Source organism: Equus asinus, chromosome 8 (assembly GCF_041296235.1).
Source record: "Equus asinus isolate D_3611 breed Donkey chromosome 8, EquAss-T2T_v2, whole genome shotgun sequence".
Taxonomy (NCBI): domain Eukaryota; kingdom Metazoa; phylum Chordata; class Mammalia; order Perissodactyla; family Equidae; genus Equus; species Equus asinus.
This window is the reverse complement of record NC_091797.1, coordinates 3,356,515-3,379,764: the sequence shown is the minus strand read 5'-3', so window position 1 is coordinate 3,379,764 and position 23,250 is coordinate 3,356,515. Positions and strand designations below refer to the sequence as shown.

Below are 23,250 nucleotides of genomic sequence, written 5' to 3'. Positions count from 1 at the left end.
GTTGGAGAGAGAGGAGGAGACAGATCGTGCTTGGCTTTGCGGCCGTCAGCTGCACTGTAGACTGGGGAATCAGTGACTATCCTGGATGAGGCATCCTTATCCTAATGGCTGGTCCCTGCTTCTTGCTAAGCCTTAAGCTTTGCTTGCGGGCCCCTATGTTTCTCCTCAGGACCTCCACAATTCCTTCAAGCCATCATTAAGTCTTATTTCTTAGGGCTTGTCCTTCTCTTTCAGTGACCAAGCGCTTTCCTGCAGGGGTGGGAGGAGAACACTTCCTGTGGCTCAGATAGTTCAGCTCACTCCCTCATCCGCAGCTCTAGTTCCACGAGGAATTCAGCAAAAACAAAATGCTCAGATATGCTTCAGTACATTCATAGAAAACTGTATATAATCCATGAGAAATATGTCGAGTTGAAGCCAATCAGAAGTAGTACAATGAGTTATTTACTGCTTTCCATCAAATAGTGGGTCCTTTCTGTGTCATGGCTGAATCTAGGGCCTGCCCTCTGGATGCGGCAGGAGTGTTTGAACTCCTCTTCATCACGTACGTTTACTGCACTGATTTCCGTAAAACTCCCTGCAGAGAAAAAGTAAAGAGTCACGCCTCCTTGACCTTGTGTCCACAACCATTCCACACAGTGCCTCTCACACAGTAGGTGTCTATACAATCCTGAAACCCCTCCCAGCAAAGCGCATTCTTCGGAAGGAGAGTTTTTGCTGAACAAATGATGGACCCCGAAGGTAGCGGTGAATGAGCTTCATGCCCTACGCATCACTCAGAGAGGAGGAAGCTATGAGAGAGGCCAGGAGATGCTGGTAGTGGCTGTGAGAGTCTATAGCTACATTGTAGGTGCATATTTGCCATAACGTGGCTGTAAATACAACTCATGCGGCCAGGCATAAAAAAGATAACACAATGGAAATAAAATCATAGAGCCGCCATATACTGAGCACTTACCACATATCAGATATTGTGCTCAGAATGAGCTCCAGGCTGCACACAGCTCAGCCAGGCAGCTGTCGTCATGTCTGTCTTACAGGTCAGAGCCGTGCGGCCAAGCTGGGCAGCCTGAGTCCAGAGCTACCCAGTTACCAAATGCTGGGGAGTTTCAGACCAGGCCTGCCTAGACCAAGCTCCAAACTCAGACTCACCAAGGACACTCCATTCCTCTAATCAGTCTAGGTCATAGAGATCAGGCCTGATCAAAACAAGACAGAACCTACTGTCAGGTGCACCTCAGGGGCTGGCATCTGGGACCTGATCTATAAGTCAACAGAACAGAGATGTTACCACAATTAGCAGAGCTCTTGAAGAATTCTAGCAAGTGCTGGGTCTGCTGCCGTGGAAGCTGATTGATACTCTTGTCAAAAATTCAGTCCAGTGACCTGAAGTGCTATGAGTTTCTTCTTCAAAATACTGTTCTGTTTGGTTCTGCTGTGTCCTGTCAGTCTGACCTTTGAGCGCATGTTGAAGTGGATTGATTTGTATATAAGTTTTCTCGATGTGTGTGAGAAGGATTAGAGCAGGGTCAGCCCAAAGGAGCAATGCCTGAGTCTTGTTAGAGAGCCTGAGGTGCACTGGCCTTGTAAGTCCATTATCCTTTTGAGCTAGGACTTTATTAGAGACCTGCCATGGACAAGGCATTGCCTGTGCTGTGGAAATGCTGAGGAACACGAAAGAGTCAGAGTCCCTATAAATGGCTCCCCACCCCACCTGAGATGGTCAGTCTTAGCTCCGTGTGCACCTGCACGGCCCCACAACTGATCATTCCCAAATCCAGTCAATAGGGAGCTAGAAGGGGAACTTGATTCTGTACTACCTTCCCATGCTGATTTAATAAAGTCCGCTTTATTGGTCTTGAGAAATGGTACAAAAACATCTCTTACACTGTCTGTTTGCTTAGTTGAATGTATATTTTAATAATTTGTGGGTTTTGTGTATGCCCTTTGGTGATTTTAAAAAACTGAACTCTGAGTTTATCATGTTCATCAAGGAATTGTGTGTGCTCACTGGCCCTCATGTGCAGAGCGCAGTCACTGACCCAGTGTCAATAAAAAGTGCTCTGTGAAATGTTTTCCCAGAAATGGAGATGCATTTGCACAAATTGCTTGCCATTCTCCTGGTGTCTCTTGTTAGCAGCAGCATGCATTTTGTATGAAAACTGGCAGGGGTTAGGACGCAGACCACAGCCGTGGACCTCAGCACAGCTGACTGGAATGTGCGGGGATGAAATATGCAACATTTGCCTCATTAGCACCACGTCTCCTAGTGAGTTAACCAGCCTTGGGCAATTGAAGGACTCTGAAGGTTAATTCTCTCTGCCTATAGGTAGCGTTACAGGTCAATGGACTAAGCCCTTAAAATCTTATCACTCCAACCAGGAAATTTTAAGTAGAAAAAATGGCTACTAGTACAAAAAGGTTAAACAAACTGAAAACAGGTCTAAAATAGACTTGCAATTTTTTCAAGAGTTTCATAAAATATTGTGTAACTTTTGTAGAGGTTATGACACAAAACGTGTTTTGACCTTGTGATTGCCAAGAACTATTAAAATAAATAGCACAAATAGGGCAATTAAATATAGATACTAACAGCTTCAAACCACAAGAGAAGAGGAAATGAAGCAGCTTTGCTTTTCTTCTAAAAACACCCAGGTGAATTTAGTTGGAATTAGAATAAAGGCCTGTTTTGAAAAGCTAGACAGGGAAGAAGGCAGATGAGGCTAAAAAATTATGATTCTTTCACTGCCTCGGGGGTTCCTGTCCTAAGCTAATGTATCATCCGAGGGGGTCCTCCCGCTAGATTACATACATACCAGTTAGAAGCGATGCGCCCTGAGGACCAGCCAAGGGACCACCATCTACATAGCTTAAGACAAATGTCATGGCTTCACTTTACACTACTTCGGTCTCCTGTGACCCCAGGTCACTACTCGTCTTCAACAGGCACTCCGGTTTTCCTCTCCTGGCTCCTGTATCTTGCCAACACAGTGTAGTGTGAGAGGACAGGAAAGTCTGTCTCTGGTAAAAATTCCTCGTGTGTGAAATGAGCGCTAACACAGCTGAACTGACCTGAGCCTCGCTCTCTGCCAATGAGGACGTGGGGAAGGAATAAGGAACGCCCGAATGTGCCTGTCCGTGTGGAAGGGGAACACTGCACACTCGGTGTGGGCATTGCTAGACAGAGGCAAAGCCAACAGGTCTTCACCAGCTAGTTAGGGACCAGGGTGCTGGCAAGAATTTGGAACTTGAGTAGGAACATGCTACTGTGTCTGTTCTTGCCTCTATTTTGGCCTGCTGGCAAAAGGCAGAAGAGTAAAGAATAACAATTTGAAAATAGCTAAGATTTATTGAGCACTTACCACGTGTGCCAGGTACATGGAAAATTTCATGTACTCTTTGCAATAGGCAGTTGTGAAAGTAAAGTAAAATAGCCTGGAAGGGCAGAGCCAGCATCCAACTGAGGGGACTGTCGCCTGTCTCAGCTTTGCCCGTAGTCTGTCTTCACTAAAATTCTCTTTGAAACAGCAGTGTAGGTAGCGACCGTGGTTCATGATTAACTGGATAACTTGTCATAAGACAAATACTGGAGACTTTCATTACAGAAGGAAGAACGCTTATTTATAAGGAATAGTTGTGCAATGGTATGACAGAATAGAATATGGAGACTATAACGGAACAGACAACTGTGAGTGAGAATAAGTCTTCTACTCATTCGGATGTCTTCTGAGGTGTATATGTGAAGTTAGGCAGAAATCCTGGAATTGTGGTGCTGAGAAAGGGTCCTCAGAGATCTTCTAGACGAATAATATGTTAGAATCATAAGCAATATTGCAAAGCATTTATACCTCTCTGCATAATCAGTCCAAATGGATGTTGTTGAAAAGTATGTTCTCTCATGTAACATTAAACCTTTTATCTAATTTAATTTACAGAACTTCTTTCAAATAGTTAGCAACCTTCTAGATGAAGAAAACAAGGAAAAATGGGAAGATGCACAACAGGTAAGGTTGGAGTTCTTTCAAAACTTAAAATGAAGTTGGCTAAATAAAGTTTTTAAAAATTAAAGAAATTAATGGCTTGCTATTCCAAGAACATAAACGAAAACTGTGAGAATCAATCTAGATTAACATACTGATTTTAGAGGAAACAAGTGATCTCTTTTATCATAACAATGTATGGAATGATATTTACACATGTGAAAAAATTGAGCACGTTTAAGTAATTTATAACTTTAAGTTATTGATACATAACTGTGTGCCTCAACAATCAGTGTCTTCCCTATCTACAAACTATGGGAAAAGCAGCAAATCTTAAAGCACATATTGCAAACGGAACTCTGGGGGACTAACCAGTAAGATCATTTACGTTTACTGCAATGTTACGTATGATCTGGATTATATATACAGATATGCGTTTTGATTCAAAGCCAAGAGTTATAAAAATAAGTTCTCCTTTTAAAAAATGTGTGTTCTGCTTTTTTCTCCTTCTACTCTGCATGATCAGGGTGGCAAGCGGCCCTATTGATTTAGTTTAAAATGCCTTGCACTGCCATTTGTGCTATACTGACTGGCATACAGTGAATAACATTATTTCTGAATTACAGAGAAAATGGGTTAGAGGTTAAGAAGGGGAGACTATGAATATTTAAAAAAATCATGTGAAATTTAATTCAACTGAATGTCAAAGTTCTTTAAGTTTTCTCCTTGACCCTTTAAAAAAATTCCAAGAGAACAATGCAATCTTGAAAATCAGAATATTTACTGGGGTTCAGGTGAACCATCTCCCCCCTTTTCCCTGTAGAACCGTGTTCTGGGCTTCAAGAGTAAAGCACGCCCTTTATCCCCATTCTGACAGGAGCTCTAAAAATAGTCCAGTGTGCGGCCACCTCATTATCAGGTACAAATGCTGTGCTTCTGGCCGTAGCAAGAGAAAATTCACTCCTTAGTTTAAGACCCTGAATCTATCTTTTTCTGCTAGCTTGAATTATATATTTGTCCTTGGCTTTCTTCTAGAGGAAAGCCTCATTCACTCACTGTAGGAAAATGGTGTCTTTCCTTAGAATACAGCTGCGGAGGCTAAGCACATTTCTGTAGTATGCTGGAGACTATTAATTATGGGTATATTTAGAACAAATGTATAATACCCTCTTTACAACAAGACTGCAATTCATCAGATGGTGTTATTTACTGTGAGTTCCCAACTTGAACAAATAATGAATGGTGGCAGAACTTTGTCAATGGAAAATCCTGAATCCACAATCCATCTATTTACTTGTGATTTTGAGTTGGCTGTATTCTTATCGTTTAAATATTTTTTTTTCAGTAGTGATGATCCTTAGTGCTTTTTTAAAAATAACTATTTGAAATTAAAAAAAAACAACTGTTTGTAGCTTTTACTAAAATGTGTTGTCATAAATGTAGCCACATGGTAAATGAACCTCCCGAGTTTGTGGCCCAGGGGGTGACCTCCTTGGAAATGAGCTGTTTAAAATCTACCAAAGATAGTCCCTTGTGGGTCCCCTTATCTTATCTTAGAGGAATAGCCTCAACGAAATGCAATATAAAACACAGCTCTGTGTACGTTTGGAAAACTGGCTGAGGAAATGTGAATACTGACAACACAAGGGTTGTGCAAACAGAATTTGCACTTTTTAACAATAAAGAGAACTATTTCAGAACTCGTTTGCTACACATCAGCCACGGTTATGAAGGATCAAACTATATTTAGTTAAAGCATCCTCCTAAAAACATAGTATACTAGAGTGAAAAACAAACTACACTCTGTGTAGCACTATTTTATCCACCATCATTGTGGTTGGAGTTGACGAGTCCATTTCAGTTAAGGCAAGCCATTTCAGTCATGCTATTACGTTCTGTATTTCCTTGTTATACTGAAAATTCATGTGTCTCTACAACAGGAATGGGCAAACTGAGGCCAGTGAGCGAGTCCAGCCTGATACCTGTTCTCTAAATAAAGTTTCAGACTATAGCCACATCCGCTCATTTACGTATTATCTATGGCTGCTTTGGTGCAAGGAGGACAGAGTTAAATATTTCCGGCAGAGACCTCATGACCACAAAACCTGAAATATTCACTGTCTGACCCTTTGTAGAAAAAAATTTACCAACCCCGGCTCTATACACTTGATACTGTTGGCAAAATATAATTAAAAACAAATCTGCTGCCAACCTAGTAAACTTCTCCACAAAAGTAGAAGAGAAACAAAGCAGCTTTACTGTTAAATAAGCATTAAACCAGAATGTGATGCCCATCCCAGGCAACCCCCTAGGAGATGGAAAGCACGGAAAGAAACCCCACCCTTTATACAGACCTGTGTCCTCCAGATAAACAGTAGGAGGACTTGACAGCACGGGTTGGCACACACGGTTCATCCTAGCTTCCCTTGGGAATTGGGTGACCGTCTTGTTAGTTAATTGGCTTTTCCAAAGAAAAAATGAATTTCTTATAGTATCTTAAAGACTGAAGAGGACTTTGCAACTTAGAGCCAGGCGCCTGCTGAGGTTAGATTCCCACCCTCCGCAGCAGCTGAGAGCTGGGGCTCTGTCCTCCCTGATGGTTGCATTTCAAAGAGAGGCAGTCCTGGCTTGTCTAGCTGGTGAGAGCCTAGTTAGCTTTTAAAAGGATTTACTTACATTTCAAAAAGACAGACAAAGAACTTAACACTTACTAGTTTTCTAAAGTGAAAGCTCTGGGAAAGGAGGAGGGAGCAGGCTTGGGGAGGGAGTCCGTTTCACCAGGGAGAATTAAGCCTCTTATTTTTAATTTGTATTTACCCTTACACTGCACGTACTCACATACGCAGACACCTACACAGAAACGGGGAAAAAGACAGTAGTAGCAGGAGCTTGGAGCAGATGGAAATCTCATGCACATTTTTAGAATGGGGGTGATGAGCTTTCAGGATTCATATTTAATGATTGGAAAGGTAGGTAAGATATAGCATTTCTCCCCAAATCTTTCTGAAATTAAAAAAAAAATTACAACTATCTATGCCATACATTTCTAACTGTAACAGCCATTGTTCATGTCTTCAAGTGTACCTGAGTAATTATATTATGCATCCTCGCGTCTGATTTTCGGATGGGAGCAGCACCGAGCTCCTGCAGAATGTGCACACTGTGCCTGCTATCCACCCTGCCGGCCTGTCTTCCTCCTCCTCAGTCCCATTCCACTCTTACTGTGTGCTTTCCTGCTAATCAGCGTCGGTTCCTCTTCTGCACCGGCCTTTGCAAATACAACACCACTAAAACTCCCTAATCCACTTAAACTTTCAAGGCTGGAGGCTGCAGTGGTGCTGAATGGCTAAAAGAAATGAGCTTCACTTCAGAAGACTTTCTGCTGTAACATGGTTATGCAGTGCAGGCTGACTTGACAAGCATCATGGCTTACACGCTAAAATCATGTGACCTTTTAACTGGCCTCATGTTCCACACACTGAGCTGTTGCCAGAGCAGGTCGTCTTTAAGAAAGCTCTCATCTGCTTCTCGTTTGTGGAGTGACAGGGCGTTGGGTCTGTTTTGTGTGTGTACACATGCAGCATCGACACTAGAGCAATTACGATGATCCTAAAATTGCTGACACTATTATTCGTACAGTGACTATTATAATTATTAGAAATAAATGTCTCTCCCAAGATGTTTATTATGCAGTGAACTTAATAGTTTGTAAATATCTTCAGGATGGCAATAATAGTTGTTTTTCTTCCTGTGTCCATCATATAGATGCTAAGTAAAAAATGTGACAAACCCAAAATTTTAGTGTTTGTTCTATGTTATTATTTAAGTGAGGAAAGGAGTCCATCAAAAGTAAAGACATGCTATTTCTAAGTATACAATCTGTTAGATATTTTGAGTTTCCTTCGGGTTAACCACTGCATGGTGTCACCTGCGAAGTTCTTGCTGTGTGACACCTGGTGTCATTCTCAACTATTGGTTCAAAAAGATACAGCTGTTGCCAGTTATAGACAATTCTTCAGATAAAGGAGAGCTCATTTATGACTTCATTGTGTAGTTTTCTAAAATTGCATTTATATATTCCATTTTGTAGACCTTATTTCATCTAACCTTTGCTTATCTTTGTAGATTTATCCAGGCTCGATAGAGTTAATGCAGGTGATCGAAGATTTTATACACATTGTTGGAATGGGGATGATGGACTTTCAGAATTCGTACTTAATGACTGGAAATGTAGGTAAGAAATAGGATGTTTTCCCAAAATCTTGCTCAAATTAAAAAAAATTGCAAGTATCTGCACCATACATTTCTAAGTGTAATATCCATTGTTTGTACCTTTAAGTATATGTGAGTAACGTATTATATATACTTGGTATCTGATTTTTAGACAGACCCAGCCACATACACATTACACACACAAACACACACACACAGGTTAGTATGCATCTGCATGCGTTTGTATGAATTTATATGGGCCTAGTTGTGTTTGTCTGCACATGTACATGTAAAGGAGAATACGTCCTTTTTTTTCCGTTTTTCCAAATGTTCATTGCTATGCAGTCTAATGTTGACATTATATTATATATGCTCTAGTGAGCTTTTTAAAAGATGAGTCTCCATAATCTTCCATACATTGTTCATGAGGATGCCGAGTTACCTTCTTGGGAGGCGTCCTGAGGAGGTGCTGAGTCTGCATGGGCTGTGGAACACTTCAGAACACCTGTAAGGGTCCTGAGCGTGGGGCTGTTGCTGCGGTTTTCCTGAGTCACTTCCAGGGCACAGTGGGCCTCTCAGCCCATCTGAACTGGATTCTGTGACACTCAAGAACATCAAGTGAAAACATATTTCTTCCTGGAATTGCCTTTAACATAGTCTTTTAGAGGGAGGACAGTGAAGCAAAACCTACACACACTTTTATGGAGCCACAATTACATAGCCCACAACAATTATATTAACCAAATGACGCATTTCTCCTTGTAGTTAAAAAAAAATGGCAAGAGCAAAAGAAATATTCTTAAATATTAGATACATTGAGTTGATATAGGTTTAAGGTTTTTCACTCCTTCAAAGCTTCCTTTCATGATGTCACTGTGCTTCAGAAAAGTTTTCTGTCATTTGTCTTGCTTTAGTGGTCGTCACATAAAGACCACTGAACTAGGGATAATAGCGTGTTTAAATAAACCTGTCTTACCTCACATTCTTGTCCATGGGATGTTTAGTTTTCAGTTTCTGGATCAGGAAAAGACCTCACTTGGTTGAAGGATAAACTAGAGGAGTTCAACTGGTACAGAACATAATTGTTTTTTATGATTAAGGCTTTCGGTGGTTCATTTTACACTTGATTTCTTCTGAAGATACTTTGATCCTGTAGGGACCGATCTGATCCTAAGATATCTTCCACCAGGGTGACCTTAAATTGTAATGGCTAATAGCTAACTGCCGGTAAGATTCTGCAGGTGAGGAAAGCCTACATGATGTGGTCCCCAAAGGGCTGGAGACATCTCTGCGCCATACACCATGTTCATGTGGCATAAGGCCTGAAGTCAGATTTATGTCTTAACCTACCTTCCAAGTCAGTTTGAGGACCCAGACTTTTCCCTGGAGCAGGTGTTCAGTAGCTTGTGCTGGTTCAGGAACGGAGTCTGCTGTCCCTTGCCATGAGTGATGAGACGAGAAAGGGACCAAAAATAGTATCTTTGTTGAAGGATGAAATCAGAGAAAATCCAAATTAAATGTGCATTCCAAAATGGCTGGGCTCAGAGAGGAAAGATCAAGTCTGTAGAAAAAGGGGGAGCATGTTGGGCTATGAGTATTTGGGCTCATGGAAGGAAGAAGCTAGAGAGTTTCTGGCATGCTGGTGGTTCACGCTGGAACCACTCTCCTCAGGACCTTATGACTTCTATGGTGAGGAAGGACCAGGAAGGCCGCTGTGCCAGATCAGACAATTCACAAAGTAACTTACAAGAAAAAGCAAGGGGAAGAAACAAAGAGCTATTGTTTTCTTGCTCCTTTGATAATGTTAACATCTAAGTCTAAAGGGCATTGCTAATTAAATGTATCATCAGGTCGATGCATGGCGTTTGTCCAAAATGTGTTTGGAAAAAACTTTAAAAAAACAAAGCTAATTTCAGAGTCTTATCAACTTAAATTTGGACTTAAAGTAGGCTGTTTGAACAATAGCATTATCAAAGTCTCTATAGCACTAGTATTATTTACTATAAAAATTCCATAAATTGTAAAAATTTATTCCTCTTTACCTTTCTTACCTGATTTACCAAAACTGTCTATTTGAAAAATGTGTGCATTATCTTTTTGCATTAAGATTATGTTATTTAGGTTTGTCCACTTCCTCTATCATCACTAAACTTTAAGAAATATATTAAGCATAGTAACTCAATGCAATTTAATGCTGCAAATAAAGCCAATATTGTCTTCAATCTTGTGTAAGGAGACTGTGATTGTTTGGCCTTCTGATCGCTTCTGTAGCACTAATTATCCACACACACAAAAAAAGGTTATGTTCTGTGAATAAATATTCCAAACGTTATTATACTACCCAAAACAGTATTGTTGGTTTCCCCAAATACTAGCCCAGGGACTGACTTACTGTAGTTTGATGACCAGAAGAAGATTATTCTCAATAATATTTAGGAGTTTTCTGAAGTGTATCCATATATTAGTCAGGACTCTCCAGAGAAACAGAACCAATGGAACATACAGAAAGAAGTTTGTTCTGGAAGACGGGCTCATACAGTTATGGAGGCTGAGAAGTCCCATGATCTGCTGTCTGCAAGCTGGAAGCCAGGAAAGCTGATACAGTAGTTCCAGTTCCAACCCGAAGGCTTGAAAACCCGGCAAGGCAATGGCATAAATCTCAATCTGAATCCGAAAGCCTGAGAACCAGAAGCACCAATGTCCGAGAACAGGAGAAGATGGACGTCCCAGCTCAAGCAGGGTGCACACCTGCCCTTCCTCTGCCTTTCTGTTCTGTTCGGGCCCTCAGAAGATTGGATGATGCCCACCTGCGTTGGCGAGGGAGCTCTTCTTTACTCCATCTACTGATTCAATGCTAATCTCTTCCAGAAATATCCTCGTAGACACACCAAGAAATAGTGTTTTACCAGCTTTCTGGGCATCCTTTAGCCCAGTGAAGTTGACACATAAAAATAACCATCACAATCCACTAATGTCAAATTGGATAATATGGACAATAATTACTTGCTATTCATCTTCTTTATGTTATCCAATTTGATCCTAGTATATCTAAAACATGATTATACTGTTCGTCTCATATTTCCAAGGTTTTTGAACAGGGACACACAAAGAGAATAATTTACAGCATAAAATTGTGAAATCTGTGAGTTGGCATTCATTTGTCTTACAGCCTAAGTTCAAATATTAATCCTGCAACACTGAGCTTGTTGTGCTGAGCTCACACACATGCATTCACACAGCACGTGAGTGATAAATAGGCTAAGTAACTAAGAATGGTTGCCTATTCCTTATGGCCATTTTCTTCAGAGTGTATTGAAATAAGACGAATTAAAGAACTTCAAAAGATCATCATGTCTTTCAGAGAGATTACAGTTTTTTTTTCATAAAGCATGTATACACAGCCCCCTCATTTTTCTGGAATATAGATAAATTCCTTCAGAAAGAGACAGAGATGAATAGCCAAAAATAGATAGCATGATGACTACACAATTTAATAAGAGAATGTCAGAACCTTGCTGATAGCCTATTTTATTTCAACTTTAAATATAGTTTCAGCCGTTCTGTTTTCCGGTTCCTGGTGTAGACAGAATGAGTTGGGAGCAGGGACAGTGCTGCCAGAAGACATATATAGCAAATAGACTAGCTGAAATGCTGAAACAATGTGGAAAAAGACCTACTGGAAAATGCAGTGGAGTGTGGAGTCCAGACTGTGGAAACAAACAACTTCTCGTGCCTCATCTTTGAGAACATGAGTCCTAAGACAGCACAATATTTATGTCTAAAATCATGGCCTTTATCTATCAAGATGAAAGTTCCTATAATCTGATTAAGATGGCAGGAAAATGAATGACGTATCTTGGAAAGATTTTCTTCAAAAATAGTTCAAATGAAGAATTTTAAAGCTTCTTTCATCTGAAAATGTCCCTACCTGTATCAGCTTTTGATAAACAAAATGCTCTCATATGCTAAAAATCTATACAAATTTTGTTATAAATGTGGGCTTGTTCATTTCTGGAGGGAACACGTCCATAGCTTTGGTTAATTTCTTAAAGGACTTAGGGTCTCAAAAAGTTTAATACAAGGCTTGGAAAAAATATTCTATGAACAAAGATGTTAAACAAGCCAACACATTTATAAAATAATTGAGTTTAAATAGAATATTTCTTTTTCATATTTGCATATGAATATGACATTCAAAATAGACACATCATAATTATAATAAATGAAAGTTAATGAGCTCTTACTAAAGACTAAACACTACTGAATAGCGTATATAATTACTGAATAAATGAATGAATAAATAAATATGAAATACTGGTAGCTAGAGGCTTCAGTTTTCAGTATCCCTCAGTTTATCATAAAATTGTGTTCTGAACGTTCTAAATGTGCTACCTAGGTAAGTGGTTTTTGTTTCAGTAAAAAGTGTGAATTTTTCAATGTATTTTTAAAAAAATATTATTATCAATTATGTCAGGGGGAGCATATGTTAATATTATTTAATATAAGTTAGAGTTATTTTTCTCCAACAAAAATATTCTCTGAGAAGTTGTTTAAAGTCACTTTCACACTTTCTCATCAAACATTTTCTCTTCAGTCCCTTGCAGTCCAGTGTTTCTCTCATCACTTTCCTGACCTCCTCTCAGAAAAGTCTTCTGGAAACTCCCAATTGCCAAATTAAACCTCCTCCTGTATTCCAGCCTTTATGTCCCCTGTGCTTTACTCACCACTCTCTCTTTCTTGAAACTAAATTTTTTTGGTAACATTTTTGTACTTATTATGGTATAAAATAGAATCAAAGGATAAACATTAAACTCATGGCTTGGAAATATTTAGATTTTTTTGGAGGCAGTAGCATAAAACAAAGAGGATTAAACACTAAAGAGGAAAAAGGTACACTATTTGAGGCCCAGCTGTTTGCAGTTCCAAAGACAGGTTAGAAAGTAGGAGATCTTCCATGATTGGAGTGGTAGGCGCAGCATGCATTTCCTTTGTTCTAAAGATTTGTCTGATGTTGCAGCAGAGGGTTTCATAGTTTTTATTATGCTTTTAGTCACCTATGTTCCACAATAACTTCAAGTAGCATATTGTATTTGCTTTATTTATTGGTAAGAATAGCCTGTTCTTTAGAAAGTAATTGTTTCCATTTTGGACTCAGAACTTGAACTGTATTCATTGAGCTAATTCAAGGAAGATCAGTGATGTGTTGCGTGTTGCTAGCCCACTGACTATGTTCAATTAAAAACAAAAAGAATTTATCTCTTACTATAAGCAAAGCCTTTCCTAAGGGATTTAAGTCATTAAAATAAATGAATAATCTTCTAGCCTACAAGAAGATTGCAGTCTAGTTGTGGAATAAAAGAATTACATAAATAAATAAATACCAAGTACACTTTAGTATGTGTCATATAAACAAAATGTTACAGAGATTCATTCCAAGAAATGCTGTTCCATGTAAGGATCTAGAAAAACTTAGAGAAGGAAGCATTTAGTACAGACTTTGAAAGATGGCTGGATTGTTGAAACTTCCACATGAAGAAGAGTGAGTGGCAAGAAGATGGTTGCATTCTTTTAGCAAAAACAGTACAGAGTCATCAAAGATCAGGGTATAATTAGGGTATACCTGGTTTATTTTGATGGAAACATATGTGTATGGAAGTAAAGGAAATGAAGTAAAATTGGACAGGCATGCTGAGATGTGGTGCTGGATGGTTCTGCATTCTGAAGACAACAGGGGGCTCCTACGGCTTGACCCCGTGGGAGCTGTGCTTTCGTAGGATGTATGTTATAGCACAAAAAGAATTTGTTGACATTGAGAAAGATTTTAAACATGGAGACTAGAACGCTTTTTACAATAATCCATGCAGGAGGTAAAGAAGACTTGAATTAGCCATAGTAAGAATAGAATCCAAAACATGGTTAGGAATTTGAGACTCTGTCTTAGGCAGAATGATAGCATTCCACCACTGAATGAGGGTCAGAGAGTAAGGAGGAGTGGAGATTGTATTCATTCAACAAACATTTGCGAGTGCCTTTCACAAATTGGTTTTTAGCTGCAAGTGTAACCCTCAAGTGCAAAAGTAAAATGTGGTCTGTGCTTTACTAAAGAAGTCAAATTTATGATATACACTGGATAATCAACTGGATGAAAAGTTATAGTTGAAGCCGTAAAAGCTTTTCAACTATCAGGACAGGAATAAACAAGAAAAGATGTAAGGCGACGCCTATATTAAAAACCAGAAGTTTGGAACCGCGTGTGGTGTTGGAGGTTCACTAGACTTATTGTGATCATTTCACAATATACACAAATATTGACTTATTATGTTGTACACCTGAAAGTAACATTTTATATGTCAATTATATCTCAATTAAAAAAAAATCTCTGTATGAGTGTGGAGAGATTTGTGGGATATATTATTACCTGAAAAAATATGTATAGTAATAAACCAGATTAAGAAATATGTTTTGTGTTCAAATAACATTTTAGACATTATACTAGAAGGAGATTATATAAGTTATAGAATAAAAATCAATATTGAGGGTAAAAAAAACCAAAGCAAAGAATCATAGCAGGTGTCAGAGTAAGAATAGTCACACGTAGTAGGTATAAGGAGTTCCAGAACAGCACAGAGTAGAATGAGTGTCGTGTAATTAATCGGAGAGAGAGAACATTTCAAAATGAATGCTGTAGTTAATGTCAATTGCTAGTAAAGGTGAGAGTATTAGGGTTGAGAAAAATCTTATGTGATTGCCAACGGAATAACGTAAAAGTTCTCCAGGAAAAGTGCAGACACCATGAACAGGATCTAAATTTCCACGCTCTTCAGGTGGTTTCAATGGAGCACCCCCTTGCATTTTGATACTGTTATCTCCAGGAATTTGCTTTGCACAGATGAATGATGCTACACCCACTACTGCTATCTCACAACTGCTCCTTCGGCATTATTCGAAGTTGACAATATCAGATAAAAAAGGAATATTTTCTAGGCTAATAATATCTCAAAATACAGAATGTTGTAATTATTAGCTGTAAGAAATGTCAGAAGGTGTCCTTATGAATAAATCCTAATGGATATAAGGTTCTGGAAGGTATACTTTCAGTTCTTCTCTCCTAATCCAGTAAGGCCAGTGCCTTGAAAACATTAGAGTTAAGACGTTTTTCTTTGCCAAGCTAAATGTCACTGTCTATCCTTGGATTAGAAATATGAAATCCTGGTCTCTTCAGAATGAACATTCATACTTGCTATTTCCTGAAATTGAATCCAAATTCAATCTGAAGAATGGCATAATACAATTTTGCCATCTCTTTTTCTCTCCACGATGCCATCTCATCAGTATCAGATCTATGTTATTTCTTACGCTCACTGGTAAATGTAATCATTTTTGGTAGAGTATCTTGTTCTCAATTGAAAAACCAACTTTCAATCTGATGATGTAATTATAAAAACAAAGTTGCTTCTGTTTCTAGGCTGATTTTCCTTTCCGTCACAGCTTAGTTTTGTGATTCATACATCTTCACCACTTGTTTAACTTCCTTTCTTTAAAAACAAGACACTTGTAGTCAGTTGACACCAAGCCTGAGAAATACACGATTTAGCATCTTTTCTTGTTTATAATGTAGCGCCTGATGTTGGTTCAGTCAGCTAGACATGAGTCTGAAAGTGTCAGATTCTCCCCCCACCTCATGGCTCTCAGCCACTCTTTCTTGCTAGACACGTGAAGCAAGTGGTGTGTTTTTCTGTAGGTCAGAAAGAAAAAACTAAAAATACCTGTTGTTTTTATGGTACTAACATACCGGTTCCCTTGAGAAAATAAATAGTTCAAACATAGTTTTAAACTATGACTTGGAAAGATATATAACACTATAAGTTATTTATTTCTCATTTAATAGGAATTATCTCATTATATTTTCTATGATCCACTTATTGCAAATGGTTAGGGGTAGAAGTGCTGGGGAGGTTAGTATGAAAGGCCCTATCAGACCCTTCTAGTGGCAACCAAAGCATGATGCTCAGAGGATGTGGATGATCTCTCCCCCACCCAATTGAGAACACTGTTTTAGATGCTCCCCAGTGTCAGTATAGATTGGTTACGATTCATGGATTTAATTGGCTTTAAGAGGTCTCAAACATTCATTCAATAAATACGTGACAGGTTCTGCTCTAGGTTCTGAGGATTTCTCAGGGAACAAATCAGACAAAGCTCTTGCTCTCATGGAACTTGTCTTATAGCAGAGACAGATGTCAGACAAGTACCATGTAACATGCTCAGTGGTTATAAGCGATGTGGAGAGAAAGAAAGCAATCCATCAGGGTAAGGGATAGAGCGTGAAGAGAGGACATCATTTTAGGTTGAATGGTCAGGGAAGGCCTCTGATCAGAGAAGTGATATTTGAATATAGACTTGATTGCCTTCAGAGAATGAGAACCATGTTCTGGGAACAGAACATTTCCAGCAGAAGGAACAATAAGTACAAAAGCCATGAGGATCCATGTGCTTGATATATTAGAGGCACCAGAGGAGGCCAGTGCTGTTGGTGTGGCAGATGGAGGGGCCAAGGGAGGAGATGAAGTCAGAGAGGGTGTGGGGAGCCAGGCTATGGAAGGCGTTTAACTGTAGATCTGAACCACATGCAAAACCACGGAAGGATTTGAGCAGAAAAATGACCTGATCTGATCTATGTCCTAAAAGGACTGTTCTGACTTTGGAGAGGAAACTAATAGACTTCAGGTGGTGTGAGTGGCTATAGATAGACAGGTAGGGTATTTATTTCAATAGACGAGATGAGAGGGCTCAGTGACTTGAACCACATGCCTGTGGAAATAGTGATCAGAGGTCGGATGCTGGAGGCCTTTCGATGGTTGATCTCACAGAGTTTACAAGTGGCTAGAAATAGGATGTGAAAAAAAGAGGGGTCCTGTAGACTATAAACAAATGTTGAAAACCAACTTTGGTGACTATTTTAATGTTTCTTAAGTTTATGATCCAAAGCAAGCTTGTTTTGGTTTAGTTTTTCTTTTCGTTTTCTTTTTTAAAAAAATTTTTATTGAAATATAATTACATATAGCATGTAAAATGTAAAAACATATAGCATTGTATTAGTTTTAGATGTACAACATAATGATTTGATATATGTATATATTGCTATATATATTTGATATACATATATATGCATACATATATGTATATATCTATATATAATGTGTGTATATGTATACACATGCGTATATGTATATATGTATATATATTGCAAAATGATTAACACAATAAGTTTAATTAACCTGCATCAGTAAACATAGTGACAAGTGTTTTCCTGTGATGAGAACTTTTAACATTTGCTCACTTAGAACTTTCAAATATCAGTACAGACTCATTAACTACAGTCACCATGTTTATTTTTTATATGTTCTTTTTCCTGTGTCCAACATAAATCCTTGCTCTTGTATTTTGAGCAATTTTATCCTTTGAAGTCATCAGCATTCTGTTGTCATTCCACCATCTGAATCCTTGGATAAAATCTAGAATGAATTGTTCATTAAAATTACTTTTTAAAGCTGTAACTCAGATTGAGCTGCCAGTTAACAAATGAAATAAATCCTCCTTTCGCTACCATTTTTGTGTTTCTTCTTCTATTTATAAAGTCGTGGAACCTCAAGAATGGAAGAATGCTTCAGGGACAATCAAGTCTAGCCATAGACTGGTCAGTTCATTAAATATTTAAGCTATTTTGTATTTTTTTAGTAAAAATTTTTAAAAAATAAATAAAAGTTTATTTTCCAAGTCGGAAAGGTCTTCGCAGAGAACCTTTCTCTCTCCAGCTTGAAAGTGTTCTTGGTGGTTGAGTTCCAGCCCTGGATGCCATGCTGTTACAGTGTTTCAAATGATCAGTAGGCCTGTGTTCTTTTAGAAGTTAACTGGGGTGAAAATAGTTATATAACATTTCCAGGTTTATCTAATCTGTTTCTGCAGCCATACTCAAGGACACAATTATTCATGGAGCATTATTAAATAAGGCTTCTTGTTGCTGAAAAACTCAAGCTAGAAAACAATGTTAATGCCGTTCTTTCTCATTTCAAGTAAACCAGATGGCCTAAACTTTCCCTCTCTCATCCCTGTATTGTGCATGTCCTGGCTCTCATCTTGATTGCTCTGTTGTGACTCTCTCCTGTAGTCTCCAGATCGTTAACAGCTTTGCTTCTTCATCCTGGTTTAATTTACCATTAAGAGAGTCTACATGTTGCTACTCTGGAATACCTCTTTTCTTACAGCCTCTTATGTGTACATTGTTTCAGCGTACATTTGAATGAAAATCCCCTGGTATCAGGCAGTGGCTATTATTCTAAGGAGCTCTTTTCAGAAGTGCTATTTGAGTACAATGCATAGGAAAATGTTTTTGTTTGTTTGTTTTTTGTTTTTCTCCTTTTATTCCTCAGGCTTTCCAAGAAAACGTTTGGTAAACCATCCCTTATATTGTATAGCATTTCCCAAATTTGCACTTTCACAAATATTCTTGACACTGTTTACTCCTAACAGCCTTGCTGCCAGAGTGTTGAGGGCACCCACACAGGTTTTCCTACATCACTGCTCCCATTCAGAGTGGATGCATTTTTATCCCTTTGATCTGAGTAATTGAAAGTTACAGATTTGTTTCATTGTCTCGCTCATCCAACCACACTCTAACCTCCATCTGTTATATAAAGAACTTCACTGTAGTTTTTGATATGACTCTAGGGAAATCTTACTCATATATTTCATATTTTTACATTAAGGTAAAATGACTTGACCTTTATTTTCTTTTGTAGTAATATTTTTCATATATATCTACTTTATTAGAACATTTAAAATTGTTTTTATTGTTAATTATACATTTTTAAAGGATGCCTGAATTATACCTTTAATAAATCTTTTAGTTTGATGTAGTCCCATCTGCTCATTTTCTCTTGTGTTTCCCTCGCCCAGTCAGACATGGGACTTGAAAATATGCTGCTCAGACCAATGTCATAGAGCGTACTGCCTATCGTTTCTTCTAGAAGTCTCATGGTTTTGGGTCTTACATTCAAGTCTTTAATCCATTTTGAGTTGATTTTTGTGCATGGTGTAAGGGAATGGTCTACTTTCATTCTTTTGCATGTGGCCGTCCAGTTTTCCCAACACCGTTTATTGAAGAGACTCTCCTTTCTCCATCGTATGCTCTTGGCTCCCTTGTCGAATATTAGCTGTCCATAGATGTGTGGGTTTACTTCTGGGCTCTCAATTTTGTTCCATTGATCTGTGTGTCTGTTTTTGTGCCAGTACCATGCTGTTTTGGTTACTATGGCTTTGTAGTATAATTTGAAATCGGGGAGTGTGATACCTCCAGCTTTGTTCTTTTTTCTCAGGAATCCTTTGGCTATTCCGGGTCTTTTGTTGTTCCATATAAATTTTAGGATTCTTTGTTCTATTTCTGTAAAAAATGTTGTTGGAACTTTGATAGGGATTGCGTTGAATCTATAGATTGCTTTAGGAAGTATGGACATTTTAACATGTTAATTCTTCCAATCCAAGAGCACGGAATATCTTTCCATTTCTTTGTGTCTTCTTCGATTTCTTTCAACGTTTTATAGTTTTCGGTGTAGAGGTCTTTCACCTCTTTGGTTAAGTTTATTCCTAGGTATTTTATTCTTTTTGTTGCAATTGTAAATGGGATTGTATTCTTAATTTCTCTTTCTGCTACTTCGTTGTTAGTGTATAGAAACACAACCGATTTTTGTACATTGATTTTGTATCCTGCAACTTGACTGGGCAAGAGAATCAAACAAACAAAAATGAACAAATGGCACTACATCAAACTAAAAAGTTTCTGCACAGCAGAGGAAACCATCAACAAAACGAAAAGACAACCTAACAATTGGGAGAAGATATTTGCAAACCACATATCAGATAAGGGGTTAATATCCAAAATATACAAAGAACTCATACAGCTCAACAACAAAAAAACCAACAATCCAATTAGAAAATGGGCAAAAGATCCGAACAGAGATTTCTCCAAAGAAGATATACAGATGGCCAACAGGCATATGAAAAGATGCTCAACATCATTAACTATCAGGGAAATGCAAATCAAAACTACAATGAGGTATCATCTCACTCTGGTCAGAATGGCTATAATTAACAAGACAGGAAACAACAAGTGTTGGAGAGGGTGTGGAGAGAAAGGAACACTTGTTCACTGCTGGTGGCAGTGCAAACTGGTGCAGCCACTATGGAAAGCAGTTTGGAGTATCCTCAGAAAATTAAGGATAGATCTACCATATGATCCAGCTATTTCACTGCTGGGTATTTATCCAAAGAACTTGAAAACACAAAGGCATAAAGATACTTACACCCCTATGTTCATTGCGGCATTATACACAATAGCCAAGACTTGGAAGCAACCTAAGTGCCCATCAAGGGACGAATGGATAAAGAAGATGTGGTATTTATACACGATGGACTACTACTCAGCCATAACAAATGATGAAATCCGGCCATTTGTGACAACATGGATGGACCTTGAGGGTATTATGCTGAGTGAAATAAGTCAGAGGGAGAAAGTCAAATGCCATATGATCTCACTCATAAGTAGAAGATAAAAACGACAAAAAAACACACAAAACACATAGCATTGGAGATTGGAGTGGTGGTTACCATTGGGGAAGGGGGGAGAGGGAGGACAAAACGGGTGATTAGGGTCCCATGTGAGGGGATACACTATAATTAGTGTTCGGGTGGTGAACATGATGTAATGTATACAGAATTCGAAATATGATATACATCTGAAAAAAATAAAAATTAAAAAAAATCTTTTATAACATATCTTAGCTGGTGAAAATTTCGTGAACATATTTGTTACCCATTCAGTCTCCATCCGTTCTGTAACTGGTTAGTGGAGAATGCCTGGATAAAGACTAAATCTTTGGCTCTAAGAAGTGTCATTTTTTTTTGGATTTTATATTTACTGGTAAGATGCTCTTGGTCTAAAGAAACCTAATGAGATCACACAAAACTCAGCTGGAAGTGTACAATATGTAGAATGCATAGTAATGCTCAACAGCATTGGCATGTTAATAGGAAAGGTCGACTTCTGCCATAGCTATGCACATCTATGAGCAAAGAGTTTAAAGCCTAAAGGATGAAGTGCATTTAACAGCCATGGTGAAGATGCGTGTTTTAGCAGTACACCTTGGTGTAGTGGACGTGGATTGTGAAAGCTGTCCTGAAATAGAAGACCACAATTTCAAAAATTAAGATTCCTGGTGAGAATACAGACTGAGAATTCTGGAGTTTCTCACGTGCTGACACATAGACCTAACTACAAACCTTTTGGGTCTGAGATTTCTTTAATTATTCCCTATAAAGAACATGAGTTTCTGCAAAGAAGTTGCCCATGACTTCTGTGACCTAGGGAAACTCTGAAGAGGAGCTTTGTGTAAGGGGAGGGGTGTTTGACCTCAGTTTGAGAGATGTGGAAGAGAACTCCAACTAGGGAAAGGCTTTCAGAGATGGGATCAGCAGAGGGGCTGTGTGGGAAACTGAATGACTTCCCAGTTCCCGGGAGACATCACATCTAAAAGTTGTTGAAATGATAGCTCTTCCCAATGCCTCTTGGTTCTTCCGTTTGAGATTAATTCCTTCAGAATCTGGTAGACTCACACTGACAGGCCGAAATAGAACCATAAAATCTAAAACCAGCTGAAAACAAAATTTGAATGTTATAAAATAATACCTCTGCTCTCTAGTGATTTATGCAATGAGGATTTGAAATTACTAAAACTGACATTCTGCATGCCTTCCTTCTGGTTTGGCTGTTCGACTGAATTAGAAGGATGTTGCTGTGAGTTTGTGTGAATATGAAACACAATTCCACTTTGACCGTCCCTATAGCAGTGATTGCTTATCTCTATGGCAATAGTGGTCTGCCTCTATAACAATAACTAGTGAAGAGAGAAGAGACAGATTCCCTTCTAACAACTTTTTCATTTTTTTCTATTTTTACAGTTTCACCTTTTCAAAAGTCTTATTTTATTTTATTGTACCAAAAATTCTGTGCTAAATTATTCCTCTTCTCCATTGCTTCCTTCCCTGAATTCCAAATAAATAGGTTCTCATCTGAATTTGACAACTGAAAACTCTGACCAGATTAAAGACTGGTGCTCTTTATGTCAATACAAGCAGGGGTGCCATTTTGTATCTAGGAAAACATGCTGGCTTTGAAGCTAGAATTGGCTGCAAACTTTGGCTATTCCACTAGTAACTGACCTTCCGCAAGTTATTTCATCTCTAAGTCTCTCAGTTTGTTCCTTTCTAAAGAGGAGATAATAATATCCTCCCTGAAGAGCTATTGTAAAGATGAAAGATAATGTGTATTTAGCACCTGGCGTGTAATAGGCCCTCAATAATTGGTAGTGGACGAATATAGGGCCAAATATGAGCTGTGCTACTGTCTGGGGGTGTGACTTGGGTCAGGTCACTCAATCCCCGCAGCCATGGTCTGCTCCTCTAGGGAACTTCTAAAGTTTCTACCTGAATTTAATACCCTAAGTTTTTCTTTTTCTTTTTAGTCTCAATAGTACACTTATTGTTTATTTCACAAAGCAGACCTGGATTCCAGACTTCTAGGCAGATAATATAAATACATCTAGAAAGCCGTTGCCGCTGTGTCTATTTTAAAATGAGTTTGTTACACAGTTGTCTTCTGTGCTGTAATGACACGAAAGCCTGCAAACCCTTTAACAGTATGTGTGCTTTGCAGTCTTAAGAAGCTGCTCCTCTCCTCCTCGTATTTATTTGTCATTAGTCATATCCTGGCTCCTTTGAATGATTCACACAGAGGAATGTTTTCAGCTTTAATTTTATAATTTCTGCCCCTTAACGTGTAATCCATCGCCTGTAATCTGCAAAATCGTATCAATTATTTCTACTTGTTGTTAGTGCCACGGAGTGGATTCTGAGTCCTAGCGCCCCTGTGTACAGCACAGCAGCACACGTCCTAGTCTCTTTGCACCATCCTCTCACCTGCTGGTGCTCTATCAGACAATGCTCC

General features: G+C 38.6%; 1 protein-coding gene across 5 annotated transcripts in view; it reads left to right on the top strand.

Moving 5' to 3' along the window:
- The window catches only part of ADGRB3 (adhesion G protein-coupled receptor B3), a 645,087-nt gene that overhangs the window by 323,306 nt on the left and 298,531 nt on the right, over positions 1–23,250 (top strand). For all 5 annotated transcript variants that reach the window (XM_070514627.1, XM_070514626.1, XM_070514625.1 and 2 more), the window contains 2 exons: positions 3,936–4,004; positions 8,106–8,214. In XM_070514627.1, coding sequence (XP_070370728.1) covers positions 3,936–4,004; positions 8,106–8,214 — 178 coding nt within the window. The remainder of the gene's footprint in view (positions 1–3,935; positions 4,005–8,105; positions 8,215–23,250) is intronic.